The sequence below is a fragment of the Syngnathus acus genome, chromosome 2 (assembly GCF_901709675.1).
Source record: "Syngnathus acus chromosome 2, fSynAcu1.2, whole genome shotgun sequence".
NCBI lineage: Eukaryota > Metazoa > Chordata > Actinopteri > Syngnathiformes > Syngnathidae > Syngnathus > Syngnathus acus.
In genome coordinates this window covers 18,480,967-18,502,152 of record NC_051088.1, presented here as the reverse complement: position 1 = coordinate 18,502,152, position 21,186 = coordinate 18,480,967, and the positions used below count along the sequence as shown (strand labels likewise).

The window sequence follows — 21,186 nt, the reverse complement described above, 5'->3', positions numbered from 1 at the left end:
CATGAAATTCATAGAGGAAAAAAAGAAAGAAAAAACAAAAAGATAAGTGCCTTCAGTGTCAATTATATACCTGGTAACTAACATACTTACAGGGAATTAAGAGTCTGTAATGAACCTTAAACTACAGAATATACAGTACAGTTTCATATGTTACAATTAATTTGACTGTCAAGGCATATTTCAGTAGGTCAATTCAAAGTGTGAAAGTCATTCTTTAGAGTCTTTACACAAATTGGGAAATGTTTCTTTTTCTTTTGATTGTGTTTCTTGAAGCTTATAACACCACATTCAGTCGCTCACAAATATTGTGAAGTCTGATATGGTCACCCTCCTAAAATAATCCTGCAAATCATTTTGCACGTTTTTTTTTCAGAAACCACACAAAACTGAATCAAATACTCCTCTTGATATGTTTTAAAAATACACAGAATACATGTATCCATACTGACCTGGCACTCCACACATGCTTTGCTTCCATCTAGTGGCAAGACTTGTGGAGATACAGCCGTATCTCATGCATTATCAGGACTTGGTACCTGCCACCACTTCCAAAATGATCTATTTTTAAAAAAAACCATCCCATTACATTGCTTGACGAGCCGGAAAACCTTCCAGCACTGGACCCCATCAACAATTGATGGGGTATCGCCAAGACTGAATCAGATCCAGACTGATAGGCTGCATGATGGGCTCCTTGTAGTTTATGGATTCATGAAAAAAGGGGTCTCCAACCAAGTACTGACTGTTTATGAATGACCATAACTTTTAGAAGACCAACAAATCTATAAATATTTTCACATAGTATTCTATTTTTAGATGGTGAATCATTATGAAAATAAAATCTTGAAAGATTACCATTTGTGGAATGAATCTATGTAATACAAGTTTCACTTTGGATTAAACTACTAAGTCTTCTGCAATATAATTTATTGAGACGCACCTAAGTACCATCATCAACTGTTTCTCCGTTACAAAAATAAACAAGAAAGCTCCCATGAATGCAAACCCTTGACTTGATTTATGACATTTTTTATTCACTCACTGCATGAGGTGATTGTAAAAAAAGCACTGAAACCCAGAATCAACACACAAACATTTAAATAAAGACATTCATTTGAGATGACCTTAACGATGCACAGTAAACTCTCCACAAACCACAATTCCAGTTGTAATTAAAGCTCAGTGTAGGTACAGCAATCTTGCCGGGGATATAAACAAACATTGACCATGTCGTCTGGGAGCCAGAATCACAAATTATAGCATATTCTAATGAGTCTGAAACGCCGCCCCCCCTCCCCTCCCCTCCACTTCTCTTTATTCTTTAGTTGCCAAAGAGCTGCTGTGTGCATTGTGGCACTTTTGACATTACATCCTCATTCTGTAAGCTTCAAATAATCAGTGGGTGCATATAAAGGAAGAAATCTGGACAGAAATATAAATGAATACAATATAAAATGGCACTATTGCACATTGTTCATCTGACACAAAGTAAACTTTGAATAAAGCAGAACCAGTATAAAAAGTCAAGGTGTTCCTTATATTACTTTACATTCAAAGAGTCAGTCCCTTCACGAGTGGCAAATGCACAGAACTTCTCATATTCTGTCCAGTGAACTGAATCAACTGTTTATTATGCTGCAGACATTGTGGCATTCAAGTAAGGAACAATCCTTTTCACAGAATTAGTTTGCCTCCCAGTGTTTGCTAGTGCAGATTGTCTGAACTTCCTCATGATGGAACAGACCCCAGAGCAAATTCTTCACACAACCATGGAGGCAGTTTAAAAAAAAAAAAAGAAAAAAAAAGGGGGGAGGGGTAGTGCATGTGACGCAAGTCTGTCTCTCACATGCCACGGAATACGTGAGCGCTTTGTATTTCCATGTGGTGTTCACCTCACAGAAGCTCTGCCTCGTCATTGTCGTCCTCTGAACCCGAGGGACCCTGACGAACTTCTTCATACCACTTGTTGGTTAGAGTCTTCATCTGGATCCGTCCGTGCATCAGGTCCTGTTAAATTCATGCTACAAGTTAGCTAAGGTGAACACATTCGTCATTTAACAATTCTGTCAAATTCCAGGAGGCTTTTATTCATGTAGTTAAACACTTTTTCATTCCTTAATATGGTCAAAATGTGTGAAGATATCTATTGTCTTTAATGATACACCAGTGGAAATTGAGAATTATTTCAAGTTCTTGGATATACAAAAGAGTGTGGCTGTATCAATTTACAAAAATTGTCTTGTTAAACAAATGTTAATGTCCAAACTTTGTTTTTGTATTTTAGTCCTGGCACTTATTCTACTGAATGCGGAGTATACACAAGCTTGAAAAATCCATCATTCAGCAATAGTACTTAAATTGGCTTAAAGGATTGCCAGCAAAGTGATGGAGCGGCCTCCAGTGTGGCGGAGGATTTCAGTCCGTCTCTGGCCATCTCTTACCTCCTGGGTGAGCCTTCGGGTGAAGAAGGGGTTAAGGTACTTAGCATCAAGCCACATGAAGCCCTTCAGATCCTGTCTCTGGTGTATGTGAGCCTCATATTCCTCCTCTGTCAGTTCTGATAGATGCTCCGACTCAATGGTATTCCCCTGGAGATAGCAAGAAGAAGGTGAGGGTCAGATAATCGGAGAGAAAAGGGTTGACTAACTAGCCACAGGGGAAAGGGATGAAGGAAAAGAAGGTGGACCATAGAATTAGAAAAAAAGTCCAAATGACACGAGTAGTTTCGAGATCACACTGAAGGATTGAGTGAAGAGACTGCAAAGGGGATTTTAGTAGTAGAGAGAAATGCAAGCTTAATTGATCTTGCTCCCTTTGGCAAGGCTGATTCCCATAAGAAACACATCAAATAAGACAATTCTGCACACAAAGAAATCACGTTTCTCTGTGGTTTAACTGTGTGACTCAGTTATGAGAGTGGTTTATATTGTGAAAATCTTGTGCCCTTCATAAACCATCTCCAACCCTTTGATGCTTTTCGCTCTCAAGAGAAACCACACAGTCTGATGGCAGAAGATGAAGGCAATGGCACTGCTTGGATCAGTGTGTGTTACCATTTTTTGCGTCTTGCTCAGATTGATGTCCTTCTTATTCTTGCGCCGTGACTGGCTATCTTCAATATCCATGATGCGGATGAGTGGCATGGTGCCACCCCCGAGGAGAAGGATAGTAAAGAGCACGATGATGATAGTGGTGGTGCCGATCAGTTGCCGCTTCTCGATTGGCTCCAGGCCAAGATGCAGGCTCAGAGCATACGGGATAGCACCTCTCAAACCTCAAAAATGCAACAACAAAACAACAAACATTACAGTAACTAAATTGCCCAAAGGTGAGAATGTGAATAGTCAACTTTCTACAAACAGAATTTTTTGAGCCAGAATTTTTACTAGTGTAAAAATAAACGTTTGGTGCTCAATTGCGTTTTTTTTTGTTTTTAAGTGGTCCATATCTGATAAACACCATGCACTGAACACAGCTTTATCAGCCATCTTGTGCAAACGCAAGTGTAGATGACTTCCTGTTTCTCTTTCGAAAATTACTATTGACCGTCTTATCTCACCACTGAACCACATGATAAACATCATCTTGGGTGTGATCTTGTGATCTCTGCAAAAGTTAAGGAGGAATGACAGAGGGAAGATGTTGACGGCACGACCCAGAAGAACCAGCACCTAGAATGAGATAAGAAAGTCTTCATGGTGACGGGAGGCATAAGCCACTGCCCACGAGTGTCAACGTAAGAAAATCACTTACAATGCACCAAATAACAAACGATATTTCAAATTTGTGAGGGAAGCTGAAGATGGATAGACCGAGGAAGGCAAAGACGCAGGTCTCTGAAAGGAAAAAAAAAAAAAACATCGTTAACGGCTATAATAGTGATGGGGTAATTATGGGAAACGGTGGGAATTAACTGACCGCACATAAAGGCCACTGAGCGTAGTGTCTGCTGCATGAGGATCTGGGTGACAGGAGACAGATTGTGATGGGTGTAATGAGACATCACGATTCCAGCAAACAGGATGGACATAATTCCTGTGGATGAAGAGTCCACATGAGATATTACAATCATACATGGGAAAGAAAATCAATCAGTCAACCTACAAGTATGTACCTACCAGACAGTGAAATACCCTCTGCCAGGCCGTAGGGAAGGTAAGCAAAAATGATCATCATTCCAAACTCTAGAGAGGGAGTCTTCCTCAAGTCAAAGTGTTTTAGGAACTGGTTCGCAAGTTAAGGAAGATCAATAAGACTGCTGCAAAATAGATGTTCACTAAACAGTACAGTAGCAGACCCAACATAAGTGGATACAAGAGCAGAGATGAGTCCTGTGAGGGTCCCCAAGGCAGCAGAACCAAAGAACATTTTGAGGAAATATGACACTGCTTGCAGAAATGTCTCCCAGCCTGTGGTTGTGTCGGAGCGGGAAAAGAAGCCCTCTGCAGTGCTAAAGAAACACCAGACAGAGAACAAAATGTTAACCAAGACTAGTTGTACCTTTGACTGACCCTAGAGGGCAGACAAATTCCATCTTTCAAATGCAAAGCCGTGTGACCAAAATTTTGGCACCAAAATCTGACGACGTATGACAAATTTGAAGAAAATGGACTCTTACTTTGTGAGGACGATAGAGACCGCATCATTAAGGATGCTTTCACCAAACACCAACATGTTCAGGACGGGGTCCACGTTGAGCGCATTAAAGATGGCGATGGTAGCGACGGGGTCTACAGCGGAGATGAGTGAGCCAAAGGCAAAACTACAACACAAGAAAGGTTCATTGTTTGTTGATGAAACTTTCCAAATGATGTGGAAACATTCTTGCTGAGTTAGTTATCTAAAATGCTCCACTAGTTTCTGTTTCCACAATCTTGTAAAACAAAGAGCTAAGGCCCTCTGCACTGATTAACCAGTTTGCAGAGGTGACCCCCGAAACCTGTTCACTCTCACCCCCACCCTACTTTCTCTAAATAAATATTCCCTTACAAGAGGCGAAAATTAGACTGCTTCCAAGCACCTCTGTACCACACAGGGGTGCTGATGGCTTTCCCCGCTTGCAAGTGTAAAATGTGCAAACTGTCTCACGTGTGGTTCTTGCATAAAAGGTAGAGTAGGCAAAACTCTATCAAGCTGAACTTTATTTGTGGTCAATCAGAGGCACTTTAAGTAGCGGCCGGTGTGTGCTGACTCCACTTTAACATGAGTTTGAATGTGATTGGTTATTTCTTAACACAGCCACATACCCAGTTGTAAGAGGACATGCATAATTCATCATTTCAGTCTAAAATTTATGTTGCTGTGATAGAACCGCTTATTTAGCATAATATTGATGTTATTCGAGTTTTTTTTTTTTAAATTAATAAACATTGAAAAAAAATCAAAACATGCTCTACAGCTCAGTGGCCTAGTGGTAGAGTGTCCGCCCTGAGACTGGAAGGTTGTGGGTTCAAACCCCGGCCGGGTCATACCAAAGACTATAAAAATGGGACCCATTGCCTCCCTGCTTGGCACTCAGCATTAAGGGTTGGAATTGGGGGGTTAGATCACCAACTGATTCCCGAGCGCGGCACCGCTGCTGCTCACTGCTCCCCTCTCCCCCAGGGGATGGATTAAAATCACATGGGGATGGGTTAAATGCAGAGGACAAATTTCACCACACCCAGGTGTGTGTGACGATCATTGGGACTTTAACTTTAACTTTAACTTTACTGTCCCGTCAATGTCTAAAATAAAAAGCAACTATCCTCGCTGGTTAAATGAACAGTGTTTGAACCTGCTATTATTCTCATTTTAATGAAGAAACAGCAGAAAATGAATATTTAACAGCAACAAAAACAAGTGTAGCATGGTGTGTAAGGGCTGGCTGGATTAACTTGAACAACTCTTTATACTCCACTGCATTATTACAATAAACAAAGTTGTGAAACAGGGAGGTCTCACCTATCTGTCATGGTCATCTTGTAGATCACATCTGCCTGTGGGTGAGAGAGAAATAAAAAAAAAAACCCGCAAGGCTATTGAACTCTATATGCCAAAATGTAGTCTGAGCATATCTTACTTGTCCGAGGAAGTAGATGCCTCCTCCTACGATGAAGGCAGAGATAGCCGTACCAATCACTGCAAACAGGGTGATGGAGCCAATGTTCTGGAAGAAGTTACCCTGAACACACATGGAGGGAGGCAATCCGTTAGATTTCAGTGGGGAGGCAATGTATGTCACTTGTATCAATCACACTTTATTCAGCTGTACATCACCTTATGTAAAGAGTATCCTGATTCAAAGATGATGGGCGGCAGGAGCAAAAGAAAGAACATATTGGGTCGGAACATTTCCTCCTCCTATTTGAAAACAAAAAAAGAAAAGGCCCTATTTAACATTTCACAGTCAAAGAACAACAACAACAAAAGCAAAATTATAAAGATTTAACAACTTGACAGTGAATAAGCAAACAAAGTGCTCCCCAAAAGTTAAAGTTAAGTTAAAGTCCCAATGATCGTCACACACACATCTGGGTGTGGTGAAATTTGTCCTCTGCATTTAACCCATCCCCATGTGATTTTGATCCATCCCCTGGGGGAGAGGGGAGCAGTGAGCAGCAGCGGTGCCGCGCTCGGGAATCATTTGGTGATCTAACCCCCCAATTCCAACCCTTAATGCTGAGTGCCAAGCATGGGTCCCATTTTTATAGTCTTTGGTATGACCCGGCCGGGGTTTGAACCCACAACCTTCCAGTCTCAGGGCGGACCCTCTACCACTAGGCCACTGAGCTGCCACGATTGCAGCTCTAGGGAAATTCAACATGCAAATTAGCTTGAACAGTTTTTAACATCCTGAAATTCAAAACCACCAGATTCAAAAGGAGATTCATCGGAAAGAAGGATATTTTAGGAAGTTGTTTCAATTGGATCTGTTACTTTACTGAACTGGTGTGTAAATCCAAATAGTGATGCTAATACAAACCAGAAAATGAATCTAAAGCATGCTTCTTATTAATACAAAATCCACCACACATATTTCTTATTCATTACAATAGTGGCAACAATCATCAGCTGACTTTATACTTAGCTGTGGACAAGGGAATTTGAGGAAGAGAAGCCAAGAAACAGTGCTTTATCTGACAGGACATATTAGCATGTTTGCTTCTAGATGACTGAATAACACACGCATGCATGCACGCACACACACACGCACACAATGCCAGCAAATTCATTCATTGCAGAGAACTGCAGACTCAAACACACATGCTATAAAAAGACACGTGAATTCCCCCTAAGAATAATCCAGGCGCGCACACACAGTCTCTGCGACCTTAGCTTTCTGATCATTTCAGTGCTATAATGAAATCATTGTTGCTAAATGGGCCAGCCTAGGTCAGGCGTGGGCATCATGTGCTCGTGCAGTGCTCCCTTCTTGTCCCTGGGTCTGTGCATACTAGACCATGTGCTCTTGCAAGAACACATTTACTATATATGCACTATGAACACGCATGCACGCACAAGCAAGTGGATGTGACGCACATGCATCGTCTGCCCATGCATAACATTCGGTTGAAGGTGGATGTAAAAATCTATAAATGAAGCAAGAAGTAGCCGAGCAACAAACTGTGCAGCAGAATGTCCATAATTCCTTTTAGTGCACGTTAAACTCAACACACGGTGTGCATTAGAAAGCAAAAGAAGGATAGATCTATTTCGGGGTAGTGGCTGACTGGACATTTGTATCAGTTTTCTGTCAGAAAGATCGAAGAGGGCCGGTCCATATTTAGTCCATCTAGTCAACAATCTCTCCCTTTGTGTATAGGCAGCAGTCTTGACAGCTTGTTCGAGCCTCTCTGCCCCAATGACCCCATGAGCAGATGGAGGCGAACACAGTCTGCAGTCATCAGCTCCAGGCACAGCATACCCATGATGAACAGAGATGGAAAACTGACCCCTTGTGGTGAAAGGAGAAAATAGTTCTGCTGCAGTTTTTGATACCTGAGCAAAGTACACATGGTGCAAGGTAGATCGTATTGATTCAAAGTGGATCTTATTCAATTGTTATGCTACTAGGTTACTAACTCAAACAGCTTTTTTTTTTTAGGCTTATATGAAAAAGCGGCCACCTAATAAAAATAAATAAATAAAAAAAACAACAGCAGCAAAAGTTCGACACAAATTTACACTCCCCCAACTTCAGTTTAAAACTAGGTCAAGCTATGGGATTGCATACAGAGCATACATGTTGCGGAAACAGACTTCCTTATGAGAGAAAAAGAGCCCATTCAGAAATTCTTGAATGTTCCCGCTCAACTAGACTTTTGCCTTACAGGGAAAGTGACAAGGCAAACATAATTCACATCTGAGACTGAGGATGGCGGCCCTTACATGCAGCAGCTTGACAGACATAATTCTGTATGCATGCACAGGTTTAATAGCAAAATAAAAGAATGTGTGCAGGAGTGAGCAGGCACATACGCATAGACATTATGCAACAATTGAAATATAAATGAAAAAAGCATATTCTCTACCCCAGTAACACTTTGCAATAAATAATAAAATGCACCACATTCATTCAATTATATGATTAAAAAGTTTATTTCTCCATCTCTTTTTAGCCTATGAACCTTTTATTCACCTCGTACTATAATGAATAATCTAGTACATAAATATGTACCTATATCTAATTGTACAGGTTGATGTATTACGATTTGCTTTTAATTTGCCTTGATTTATGCTCGTCTGTCTGCCGCCAGGTCGGTGAATGAGAAACAATTCTCATTATCTTACCTGGATAAATAAAATTTAAATGCAGGGTCAGTAATTACGAGACTGACCTACGTGTGAAATCGTGAGGGAGTGAAGTGGTTCAAATTAAAGATGTTGCAGACAGAAGAGATAATTACATTTGAAAAGAAGTGAATTACAAAAAAAAAACTTCGATGAATTTCTGTGTGGTTCCCCTGTGACCGCACTTGATGAGGAAAAAGGGCCCCGAAACCATAATTAAAACCGTTCTGTCCGTGTTGCTCTATTTTCTTGGTGTGAAGAGATTGAATAACGTAAAAAAATATGCACTGCCCTTTGAGGCTTAAAACACAGAACAACAGTCACATGGAAAAACCCACTCGTCAATGACAAAGAGGCAAACTAGGAGACGGGAAATTGTATTCACTAATGTAGCTCAATGTACTGGTCGTTTTTTTGTTCCAAAAGTTGCTGCCAGAGATACTTTCTAGCAGCATTCTAGTTTTCCGGACCTCAAGGCAAATGAGTGTATTCATAATACAAAAGAGTGCAAAAGAGACTTTTTTTGTGTTTGTCTGTGGGGAAAGAAGTGCAGATGGGGGAGTTTGCAGTAAAGGGCAGAGAAAGCAGATTGGTGGGGAAAGGCAAGGGCAAAGCCTGGAAAGGCAGGATGCGACTGCCTCGGGGGTCTTGCTGGTTTGTGGCTGAAGGCTTGATAGGTTTGTAAAATGGGCCAACTTTTGAAACATGCTTGCTGAGAAAGCAAGAGAGAGAGAACGAGGGAGGGAACGCCTGCTTTTAGGATAACTACAGGTTTAAACCTTCAGTTAAAAAAAAAAAAAATCATTCAAATTTTGAATTGAAGGAACACATTGCTTCTGTTGAATATAACGGTAAAAAAAGCATTTACGTAGCAAGTTTTTTTTGTCAGAGTTCATTTGAGGTTTTCTTGTCATTATCGAATTTTGAGAACCCGGATGGAGCGGTGTTCGCCCTTCACCACTCAGTGGGATGTGGTCTGGCATAATTGCTCGCTCGTAAATACGTTAGCCTTACATGACTTGTTAACGTGGCTACGTTAAAATGGTTCGTCAGAGAAGCTTAAACATTTCCTCCTTTGACAACGACTTGATGGCCGAATTAACGGAGCAAATAGAAGACAAGAAGACAGACAACAATATGTTGAAAAAGAAAGACGATGTTCAGCAGCGACTGAACTGATTGATCTAAGTGAAAGAAAAAAAACAAGAGTAGCCGCACAATAAAAGCTTGCAGGAAAAACTTAAAAACAAACGCTGAAGCATTTCTCTCACTAACATGTCTGACAAATGAGATCATCTTCATGTTCAGCTCCAAAACTGTTTCCTCAGTAAAATTCAAGAGGATTAAGTCGGTCTAATAATTTTCTTCTTCTTCATTATTTTTTAGCTATACACCTAAAAAAAAAAAATCAGCCAGTGGTAAAATTAAACTGTCCAAACAATTTGAACTGGTGTTAAGTTTCTAGCGCAACAGGATTAAATTTAACATGGTTTAAGCGCAAAAAATTAGACTGAGATTTACAAAGAGGTTTAATTATAATTTGTCTGTAATCCCGAACCATTTTATCCAGACAAGGTTTTTTGCCAAGCCTGACGTGTTTTCGTGGTGGTTTTCTCCGGGCACTCCGGTTTCCTCCCACTCCCCAAAAACATGCATGGTAGGCTGATTGAGCACTCCAAATTGCCCCTGGTGTGAGTGCCAGTGTGACGGTCGTTCATCTCTGTGTGCCCTGCAATTGGCTGGCAACCGGTTTAGGGTGTCTGCTGCCGACCGTCCGATGACTGCTGCGATAGGCTCCAGCACGCCCGCGACCCCCGTGGGGACAAGAATAACCTCTTTACATGTGTCAACAAACAGAGCTACTTGTGCATTTAAGTATCCTGATTGAACCCATGACACACATTGATTTTAAAATTCCTTTTAAGGGCATGTTCTGGTATCTGAAGGGTTTCTGTGGTCTTAAGAAACCCAAATACTGTCAAGATTTGGCTTTTAAAAAGGGGTATTGGCCACTTGTAAACATAGTCACACGTTCTGAAAAGCAAATAGACACCATGGGCTCATGTTACTGGGGTCAATGACTACACAGAACCCTGAGCGGCCCAAGGTAGAATATTGACACACCCACTTACCAACGCACGCGCGCACGCACGCACGCACACGCACACACGAAACAAAAACACAACAGGTCCCCTTGTATACAAAACACTAGCATAACCTGTCCCCTCTCTCCCTCCCCTTTTTTCTCCAGATTTCTCTCTCTTGTTCATTCATTCTTTCACTCGATGGTACAGAGTGAGGAATGTTAATTAAAGGCTGCAAGCTCCAGAAGATAAACAACGGGGGGGTACAATCAGGGCTCCATGGGAGCACGAGTGAACCATACACAGTGTGCGCAGGTATTGCGAGCGGAAATAGAAGATTTATGACAAACATTCGAGACAAGGCTAAGGGAGCAAAATATTAAAGGCAAAGCAAAACAAATGGACAAATGCAAAACCAACAACATTCATACATACAAGAATGAGTCACTGTACCTTCCAGTTGGCCAATTCTTGGAACTCAATGATCTTAATGAATCCTCCCATTAGAATCCCTAGATGGAATATGGAAACAAGAGAGCAAAATAATGTACCACTTTTATTATATAAGAACATTTCAATCCAACTTCAAGGTGTCTGGTTAGAGGTTAAAGAATGGACACTAGCAAAACATGTTGACTTTAGTTAATGAATATATTACACAGTTCTCCAAATAGTGCTCCCTTTGTTATAATTTACTCATTGAAAGTACCCATGGACTTTAGTGCTCATCACAAAGCTCAGCGAAAACACATTCACTAAAACGGTGAGAAAAGAAAACAGTTTAGGGAGCACTTCAAGAGCAAGATACTAGGGAAACTACAAGTGTAAGCATCAAACCGGCACCCTTGATGGATTGGGATGGTGAGGAGGAGGGCAGTGGATGAGAGAGAAGAGATAAAGAAGAAAGAGCAGTGTCTCCCTGATATGTTCACACATTGTTATCTCTCTTCAGCAGTGTCCTGCTCTAAACATGCCGAGATATCAATGCAGTCAGGGGGCGAGGGACAAAAAGGGATAGAGACAGATACAGTCCTCTCCAAAGGTTTTGGAAAGGTAAGGTCAATTCCTTTGTTTCGGTTGTTCGGTACACTAAACACATTTGGGTTTCGGGATCAAAAGATGAACACAGCATTTCAGAATTCCAGCTTTTGTTTTGTGGTATTGACATCAAGATGTGTTAAACAACTCAGGACCTTTTGTTTGAAGCAGCTGATGGTAGCAGCTTCTTTTGAGCAAGATGAAGACATTATTCAATTAATTAGAGGGATCATTTAGCTGTGATGGTCCATTTTTCACTAACAAGCTCACTTTGTATTCTTTGATCAGGAAAATAAAAACAGTTTTCATTTTCTATGTCATCCATTTGTTTTGGAGAAATAATGAAACAACTAATGCCGTGAAAAAGGTGCTCTTGATGGGTTTGTTCAATCACAATTTGTTTATTCCAGATCATTGTAACTATGTGGCCAACAATGTCAAAATAAAAGGGATGAACCACCCTGAAAGTTTGTGGACAGCTCTACTTGGGCCCACATCTCCGGCGGTGGCGAATGTGGTTCGTGGCGAGCACGGAGCTTTTTGGTTACCTTGACAGCAGGTGTCTGCTATGCAGAGCCTCGTATCTGGCAGGTAAGAAGCTGGAATCATTCGACTAATCTTTTCTGTTAAGCTATTGAAAGCTAATTCTGCCTCCGCAAGACACAGGAACTAGCTGGAGCCAACTGTCGTGTCTGTCTGGCCACAGAAGTGAAGGGAAAACATTCTGTCAGTGTCAATAGAAACTCACCAAGTGACACAACCGCAACACTCTCTGGAAGAAAATGTAGCTTGAACTTGATAAGCAGATGAACCAAGATGATGCAGATACCTGTTGTGACAAGATGGGGCAAAGATAAAAACCATCTGTCGCAATGATTCGGTAAGAAATAAACATTTGCAAGCAAGTAAGTTCAACATCATCTACTTGCCAATCGGTACCAGGTGTTTTCAAGTTTGACATTTGGTCATTTAGCATCCTGGGTATTTCAAACTGGTGATTAGAATATTTGCCAAAAGGGAGTTGTTGCGTATCTGCTTTGCCGTTCACAGGGCAGCCACACCTGAATACATATCCTGCTGCTACATGCTACCACTAGAAAGAATTGCAATTCACAGAATGCACTCAGCGACTCACGTTTAGCAGCAAAAGGAACATGTCGTACGTTTACAGAGACTGATGTGTAATGCAAACAGTGTTGACGGTGCACTGCTTCCCCCTCCTGAGACGCCGGATGGTGAACCAGCATTTCCTTTCTTAATTTATATTTTTTAATTTATTGTTTTTATTTGTTATTGCTACCTATACGACTACATTAACCTACAGCAGAGATGAAGACAATGAAAGCCAACCTACCAATGACTAGAAGGCTAAAGAATATGGTCAACCCATTGGACTGTTCTTCTTCTTGGGCCTGGACCCCGGTTTGCGCAGGTAGAATGGCCTTGGGATTTGGGGGTGCTGGCATTGTCGGCTTGGTTGACAATGCTGTGGAGTGGATGGAATCATTTGCGTGGATTTCTGTGTCATTTGTCTTGCTACAAGGAGAAAAGCAGAGTAGTATGAGCGAGTGGAGTGTAACACAAAATTCACTTCGAAAAGAAATCTTTCTTAAAAAACAAGATTCACTTAGAAAAGACCCTTTCTTAAAAAATGTCATTCAGAATAGTTTTACGGCAACATACTTTTACATTTACTTGAGTATTTTTAGTTAAGAAGAAACAGTCGTCTTTGCTCCAATGAGATACATTTTGCTTGCTACTTATATTTTTAGCTACAGGTATTCATTACTGCTTGTGCGGACTATTTTGGGTCGTCAGAGAGACTTATGTAATACGACTGTTTCACCAATCTAATGTAACTACTAGTGACCAAAAAAAACAGAGCCAGGTAGCCACATGAACAGCGTACAGTCTACAGGGGCCTACAGAAACTAAGGTTTTCAAGGTGACTTGTCTACAAGGAAGAAATCTATATTTGCCTTGCAGGTAGGTTCCATCTTATGCGTGACCCCAATGCAAATAAAGCAGTATACAAAATAGATGGATGGACTATGAAAAGAAAAGCTACACTGGCCTCCATATTTATTGGCACTACTATGAAGCTGGAAGCAATGAAGCTGCCTCATCGGGTTTTTTTGGCCAGCACTGCTACCTTTGTTGGACGCAGGTGACCACCTGGCCGACCAACAGTGGGCCGCACCCTCTTCTTACGGCTGCAGTCTCAGTGTGAGATATGCACCCATGCCCTCTTCCTTGTCGGACCCTGGATGGGGCCGACCTCCGTCGCACACCATCTGCATCTACCCCGCCAGAGTACCCTGGGTCCTCTAGACACAGACACCTGTTTTTGCGAGGCTCGACACCCACAGCCCATCGGCTGACCGCTGTGGATCGAACCGCCTCTGTGCTGTTTCATGGACCTTCTGGGTCTTTGGGTGTGGGGGGTTTCACCCAGCAGGCCTGCAGTTAGGGGGGTGGCCCTCACGACTGCCACATTCGCTTTCTTCCGTGACGTCATCAACCAAGACACGAAAGGGAGGGGTGCGTGGCCCTATTCCTCATGAGAAAAGTGGGCGTTTTTAAGGGCATTCAATGTTTCAATATTTATTCAAAATAAAATAGAAAATGCTAACTTTTTTCATTTTCCTGATAAAAAAACAAAACATAAATATGGCTAGTTAGTGAAAAATTAACCATCCTCGCGTTTACCCTCCCTTTAACTCGTGATGTGTTTTCTGCAGATGACGCAAGAGTTCAAATTTATTGGGACAGTTTCTTACCAATGACATTTACAAACCTCCGATTGGTTTCGTCTAGCCCAGTACTATTTCATATTGAGACCGACAGGCTTCTCCACCAATCACTTATATTAGAACCATGAACTCGCACTAACCTGACAGCCGCTATGTCTTCAGGTCTATCGGGTAAATCGCGAGCCTCTTCAATGTCATGCTTGGTTGATGAAAGCTGGCTGTCAGACAGAGAATAATCCTTGTGAAGAGCGTCCATTCCCTTGTCATTTCTCTCATACACGTCCGAAGACTTTATCGCCTCTGTTCGACCTGACAAGGACGGGCAAAGAAATAAAACTGTCAACAACGAACACAGAACGTGAACTCTATTGGTTTCCATTATTGTCAACATGAGTTCAAACAATAAAACGAATGTTTATCCCTAAAAAGACTAATAACCCCATGTCGACAGCGCCATGTTTGTTTTTAACGTCATAATCTAATTCCTGAGTATATGCTTGTGGGAGTTGTAGTTTCTAATTTTAAACGCATGCGCAGAAAATCCAGAAGCATGTATTTTAATTCGCTGTTAGCTCTTAAAATACGTATTAGGATGGTTTTCCTAAATATTAATTGAGGGTCGACTTCAGTAGTTAAGAGTTTAGTTTTTCATGTTATAAAAATATGTTCCAAATCATAGATTTTATTAAATGGACACCATTTCCCATAAGCCTTTGCAACGGCGCCAGTTGTCAAGTGCCGCCCTTAAAAAGTAGTGCGCCCAATGTAATAAACCGACGCTTCATGTAGGCAGGAACACTTACGAATGCTGCCACCAAATGGAGAGAAAATGTGGGGCTTTATGTAAACGAGTGTCTAAATAACGCAAAACATGAGGTATAGTACCTTAGTTAAGTATTGGCGTACGGGCTGCTTAGAGATCCCCTATGTATTTGACATCTTACCCGTCCCAGAAGGCAATAACCAAAAAAAATAGAAAAATAATAATCAGCGTGTCTGTTTCAAGCGAATGCATCCCCCTACACACACCCACCACAGCCCCCCTCCCCTCCCCTCTGTGCACGGTGGATACGCTAAAGGCACGTTGCAGTGTTGCTCGGCGTCTACGCCCACTGTGGTGCTGCTGCTCATTTTCCTGCGGGAAAAAGCTCATTACAGGAAGGCAAGCAAGCAAGGTAAAGCAGGCAGGGAGGCTGGCTGGCTGGCTGGCTGGGAGGCAGAGAGAGCTCAGGAGCGGCCGAGTTCCATCATCGACGTACAGCGTGACAAATAATGGCCCAGCACTGAAAAACGACAAGGCCGCCGGGTTGCTTCGCTCTGTCACCGCCAAAGTCCGTTGTTCCCGTACGTGTGCGTGTTGTGTGTATGGGTTTTTATGATTTCCACCTCGGACTTTAGACGCAGTTAGAGCTGAAACAACCCCTGTCAGGAATGGAATTCGTATGACTGGACTGATTACCGGAGGACCTCTCCTGTTGTCAACCTGCCGTGGAAATCGACGTGTGCTCTTGGCCGCCTGCTGCCTCGGCGAAGCCGCAGAGAGAGCGACACCACCACACCGCTCGGATCGTTAAAAGCCTACCACTGTCCGAACCTTCCAGCACCTGGACACATCGGGACCGCTCTGTCTGCTGGCTGTGTGTAGATAACGCAAACGTGCCACCGTGTGCTTTTTTTGCTGCCTGTATAATGCCGACACATTTGCGTTTCCGAAGAAGGTCATACCTTGGGCTTTTATTCCTTTTTTCGCTCTCAACCTCGGCACTGTATTTCATCTACTCCGCTCCTGGTATCGGTAAGTCTAAAGAAATGTTCTTATTTTGTAATTTGATGATATCTTGTAGGGTGAATTCGGCTGGTTAAATCATGTGTGTCGTTGGGAGTGGAGACATGCGCCTATATGGGCTGAGCTTCATCAGCTCCCAATCTCAATGATGATGATGATCCTCCACTGGATGGAAATCAAACCCATCATGATAATGACAAATTATAATAACGCATACCTCACTGTGATTACATTGATCATATAAATACTGGCTACTGTAATCCGGCTGGTGTTAGCAGGCCTAACTATGATTACAGAGCTCCAAATGCTTTTGGCTTCAATTGGGAGGCTCGCTAAACAGTCTAATTCGACCATGTGTGTATTAGGCAAATACCGAACGCGACTCACGGCATATTGGTGTTCAAAAGGTTATACCATGACTCATGGGCCTAAGCGATGTTTTTCCGCACCAGTTTGATGCACAGATATTACCGACAGTCAAGTGATTCATATAACCAATTTTATCATTTGCAGGAACCGGGAAGTCACGTGCACCATACGTACAATCCCCCCCACTCCCCCCCTTGCTTGCATTTTTTCAATGTGTGTAAGCGCCTGTCAGCTCGGGCTGTACGGTATTGGGAAAAACACGTGATATGCAAATCGGAATATCGATATTGCGATATTTAACATGTAGTTAAAGAAATATTTTTATTATCTAATGGCAGGGAAATTTTTTGATGTGGCGGTTAAACAAGCTCAGTGTATTTTTAGCTCATAAATTGTAATGTTCAACTATTGGATGGCTATGCACATTTAAGATTGCATCTGGCAGGTCAAATTTATATAAAATCATGCAATTACACAAAAGAATGATTGCATGTCTTTCCGATATGCACAATATATCGAAAAATATCGCAATAGATATTTTTTTTCAATTAATTGTGCAGCCCTAGAACTGCATCTCTCTAATCTTAGACCATGGTCCAGACCTTATTTTATGCCATATCAAGGGCTGATCCCAGTTCCTGTTTTGAGGAATTATTAGTCTGTTGAAACTCAATGGACTGATGCATATCAGACACGCACAACAATACTCACTTGGTTGGATAGGATTAATTAAATTTTATTGAACATATAAAAACATTTAATATTTGTACATCATTTATAGCACTATGGAACATACTATGGGGGTTATTCTTTATAAATTTGCTAGTTTCATATTTATTGGTTGGCTTTTGCTAAATTACTCCAAACACGAATAACATCATTATTGCATCCATTTGTTATATGTATTATTTTATCAATGATAATATTTGTAGCTGTTATAAAATAATCTGAATAGTTTTTTTTTTTAATTAATATAGAATTTAATATTTCCCATGTTTCTGGTTTATTGCTCTTGTTTAGCTCCAGTAGTGCATGGTAATAGTCTCTCTTGCTAGTACGTAATTCTGATATTTACAAGTTTATTTTTGAGTTATTCATTTGTGCTGGACATGTTGCTGTTTTGGTGTACTTGTGTGGGCATGAACTATGAGTATATCATTTGGTAGACAAGTCAATTCTCTATTCCGTGCTGATTTTATTGAGGCACAAGTTCCTTTTATTTTTCGTGACATTATTAGACATTATCAAGTCTTGTATTGTTTAAGTCCCGGATCATTTTGAAAATAACCTTAAAAATGTTCTTGTTGTTGGTTTAGAAGAATCTCTGTGTTGTTGTTATTGTTGTTGTTTGTTTACCTATGTTGGTGTCGACCTCAGGCTTTAGTTCAGAGTTTTGTTTTGGTGGCATGATTTTAATGGAGATTCGGCAAAGTCACTGGGCCTCCAGTACTCGCAGCTAGCGTTCGTCGCTCTCGCTGGTCACTGGGCTTTGGGAAAGTGCTCGCCGCTTGCGTTAGCCTCTCCCGCTGGTGACTGAGCCTCTGAGAAGCTAGCGTTAGCCACTCTTGTTGGTCGCTGGGCCTTGAGGAGGCACTCGCCGTCCCTCGCCACTCGCGTTAGTTTCCCTCACTTGTCGCTTGGCCTCTGGGAAGCACTCGCCATCGCTCACTGCTAGCGTTAGCTGCTGTCGCTGGTCATTGGGCCTCAGGAAAGCGTGCACCGCTTGTGTCAGCCTCTCTCACTGGGCGCACTGGGAAGCGCTCGCCGCTCACGTTAACCATTCTTGCTGGTCGCCAGGCCTCGGGAAAGCACTCGCCGCTTTCTCCTATTTAGAATTCACCCAAGAGCTGACTGAGCTGCTATGTAGTCTCTCACGTTATTGGTCTCTGAATTGGCCTGTAACCTTCCCCATTCTCCTCTTTAATGTAGAAACACAGATGCCACACTTGACACTTCTGTAGAAGTTCTTCTCTAAAATGCTTTCACAATGTACCAGTGGCAGAAACACTAGAAAGACACAATGTACATGCGAGAGCCTTTTCCTATATACTGCTTGAGTCAGCATCGGTTGGATATCCGGTTGTGCTGGCTGAACAAGGCACTCTTGCTAAAGCTGTGCTGCTTTAGTTGGCTATCATTCATCTGAATCAGGCATGCTCAGCTCGGGTCCTGGAGAGCCGCTCTCCTGCCTGTTTCAAATGACTTCCTCCTGCAACTAACCGGATTCAAATGATCAGCTCATTAATGAGCTGTAAAGAAGCCTGAAAACAATCCTGCTCACGCATTTACAATGTCCAATATTCTTCCCACCTGCAATGGTTGATGGTCATCAAATTTTTAAATCGATTTAAAAACACAGTGCTTAAAGTCCCTGCAAAGTTAAAATGCGTTCGGAAAGGTGTTCTCTGCAACGCTGCCAAATTTGATTTAAAATCTAAAACTCCAACCGCGTTCACGTCAGCGCTCATCAGGGTCCGTTCAAGGTCGCAAATGTTCATTAGACGTTAGTCAACAGTTTTAGTGCTTTTTTTTGTGACAAATGTCTGCAGATCATTTGCCGAACGATTGCGACCTTGAACGAACCCTGATGAGAACGCAACATTGACTGCCTTCGAAAACACTCACAATTGATCGCCCCTCTGTAGGATGGGGGCTTACGTAACTTGCAATTGAGTCGGATAACCACTGATGTGAAGAAAGTTGTCCAAGTGGGTGGGGTACTCTTACTGGTTATCACAGGGCACCTGTTTTAGCCACACACGCCCAAAAACAAATCAGTAACATGGAAGTGAGGTGAAACCCGTTCAATTCTATATCACCACAATTCAGTATTGCATAGTCATCAATTATCTTCAAAAATGTAAATGTATTCAAAAACAAATCTCCAAACTCACTTTACAAGGTCTTTAAAATTGATTGTTGAAGCAGGGCGTGATGTTGTAAGGCGGAACATATTTGATTTACTACAATTACATCCACAAAGAAGACCAAGCAAAACTTTTCTCTCTTACTCATCAAAATTGCGATAGATCCATTGTCGCTTTTTACCTGCTGTGGATAACACAATCGATAGTCGAATCAATTCTCATATGGAAGACACATTAGTAACAGGAATAGCCTGTGTAAGTCCCATTTTTATAGGCAATTCCGTCCTCTTGGGTTTTGAGTGCAGGACTAAAATGGTCACGTGGCGTGCTGGGGGTTAGAGCAAAACTGAACAAAGACCAGCAGCACCATACGATTAATTATACATGGTAACCAGGAGCGATAGTGCTTCTCCGGCTGTTACTAAAAGCTACATGAGTTTTTTTACACCCAGGATGCCAGGCGGAGGCCCATCAAGAAAATTAGCAGAGATTAGTTACGTTGAAGTAACATCATCTTTCTTTAGGTTAGAAAAGCTGACTGGAAAGGCTCTCGTATTTTCATTGTGTCTTTCTAGTGTACTCATTAGGTGAGGTCTTCACCATGTGCTGTAAATGGGTCCTTTTGACGCAAAACATTTCACATCACAACAGATGAATATTATTTCTTAATTAAAATATCGACAAGCTTCCTTTATATTGGCGTTTAGCATACAGGGTATGTTTTATGCCCTCTTGTTCTACACGTAATGTGAAGCTGTTCGTAGAGAACAGTCAGGAGCAAGATTGGAGTCTTCAGTAACTAGTATGGGTGCATCAGGCTCATAGATCTCACGACTGAGACACTGAAATAATGATCTCGCTATCACTCATCTTTGCTACAAGCTGTTTTTCCGGTAATCGAGTAATTGAAGCTTTCCAACAGTGATACTTTCTACGTTAGTGACACACCTACAAAGATATCTGTTCTGTTCTCCTGTTCCATTTAATCGTCTGTCTTGACTGCATTGTGGCACCAATGAGCCCTCTCCACATCTCTTTAAAGACGTACTCGGATCCATGTTGGAGGGCCAAGCGCCCTCCAGTCGTAGGTCCTCGCGTTCGTACAGTAGCTCCTCGTAGTTGTAGCAGGAAACAAGGGGTGAAAGTCAACAGTAATCATGCCAATATCGTACGTAAAATATCAGTCGGGTTGTTGTCAACGTCCTGCCAGTGAAGGCGTGAAACACCAAGTTACCCTCAACCAAAGAATGTCATAGCAAGGACACTGACAATGCTTCATAATGGGTTTGCTCAACCCAAAAAGAGTGGCCGCAAATCACCACTCGTGAAATAAATGAACTACTCGGTGCAAGTGTGGAATGGGCAGTTGATCTCGCCCTCCGCCTGTTGTGATGAAAAAGCAATGGAGGCTGTCGAATGTAGCGCCAGGCCAAGTGGAGTGGGGTACAATGCATGCTACCAAATTTTGCTCATCCAGCAGAACTGACTTCTTTGAATTTTCGAGCAATATAATGTGA

At 41.9% G+C, this 21,186-nt stretch overlaps 2 protein-coding genes across 2 annotated transcripts in view; one reads left to right on the top strand and one right to left on the bottom strand.

Moving 5' to 3' along the window:
- Positions 1 to 1,008: 1,008 nt before the first annotated feature.
- Positions 1,009 to 15,129, bottom strand: slc9a8 (solute carrier family 9 member 8). The gene is made up of 16 exons (XM_037239517.1): positions 14,788 to 15,129; positions 13,249 to 13,430; positions 12,643 to 12,723; positions 11,310 to 11,368; positions 6,259 to 6,342; positions 6,062 to 6,163; positions 5,944 to 5,978; positions 4,619 to 4,762; positions 4,315 to 4,450; positions 4,119 to 4,224; positions 3,919 to 4,035; positions 3,754 to 3,836; positions 3,560 to 3,671; positions 3,054 to 3,274; positions 2,442 to 2,588; positions 1,009 to 2,007 (listed from the first exon to the last, which is right to left on the bottom strand). Exons 1-16 carry the CDS (start codon positions 15,036 to 15,038, stop codon positions 1,894 to 1,896), a joined length of 1,974 nt encoding a protein of 657 aa, XP_037095412.1. The 5' UTR covers positions 15,039 to 15,129; the 3' UTR covers positions 1,009 to 1,893.
- A 587-nt stretch (positions 15,130 to 15,716) lies between these two features.
- The window catches only part of b4galt5 (UDP-Gal:betaGlcNAc beta 1,4- galactosyltransferase, polypeptide 5), a 29,111-nt gene continuing 23,641 nt past the window's right edge, over positions 15,717 to 21,186 (top strand). The window contains exon 1 of the mRNA XM_037271144.1: positions 15,717 to 16,442. Coding sequence (XP_037127039.1) covers positions 16,337 to 16,442 — 106 coding nt within the window. The 5' untranslated portion in view covers positions 15,717 to 16,336. The remainder of the gene's footprint in view (positions 16,443 to 21,186) is intronic.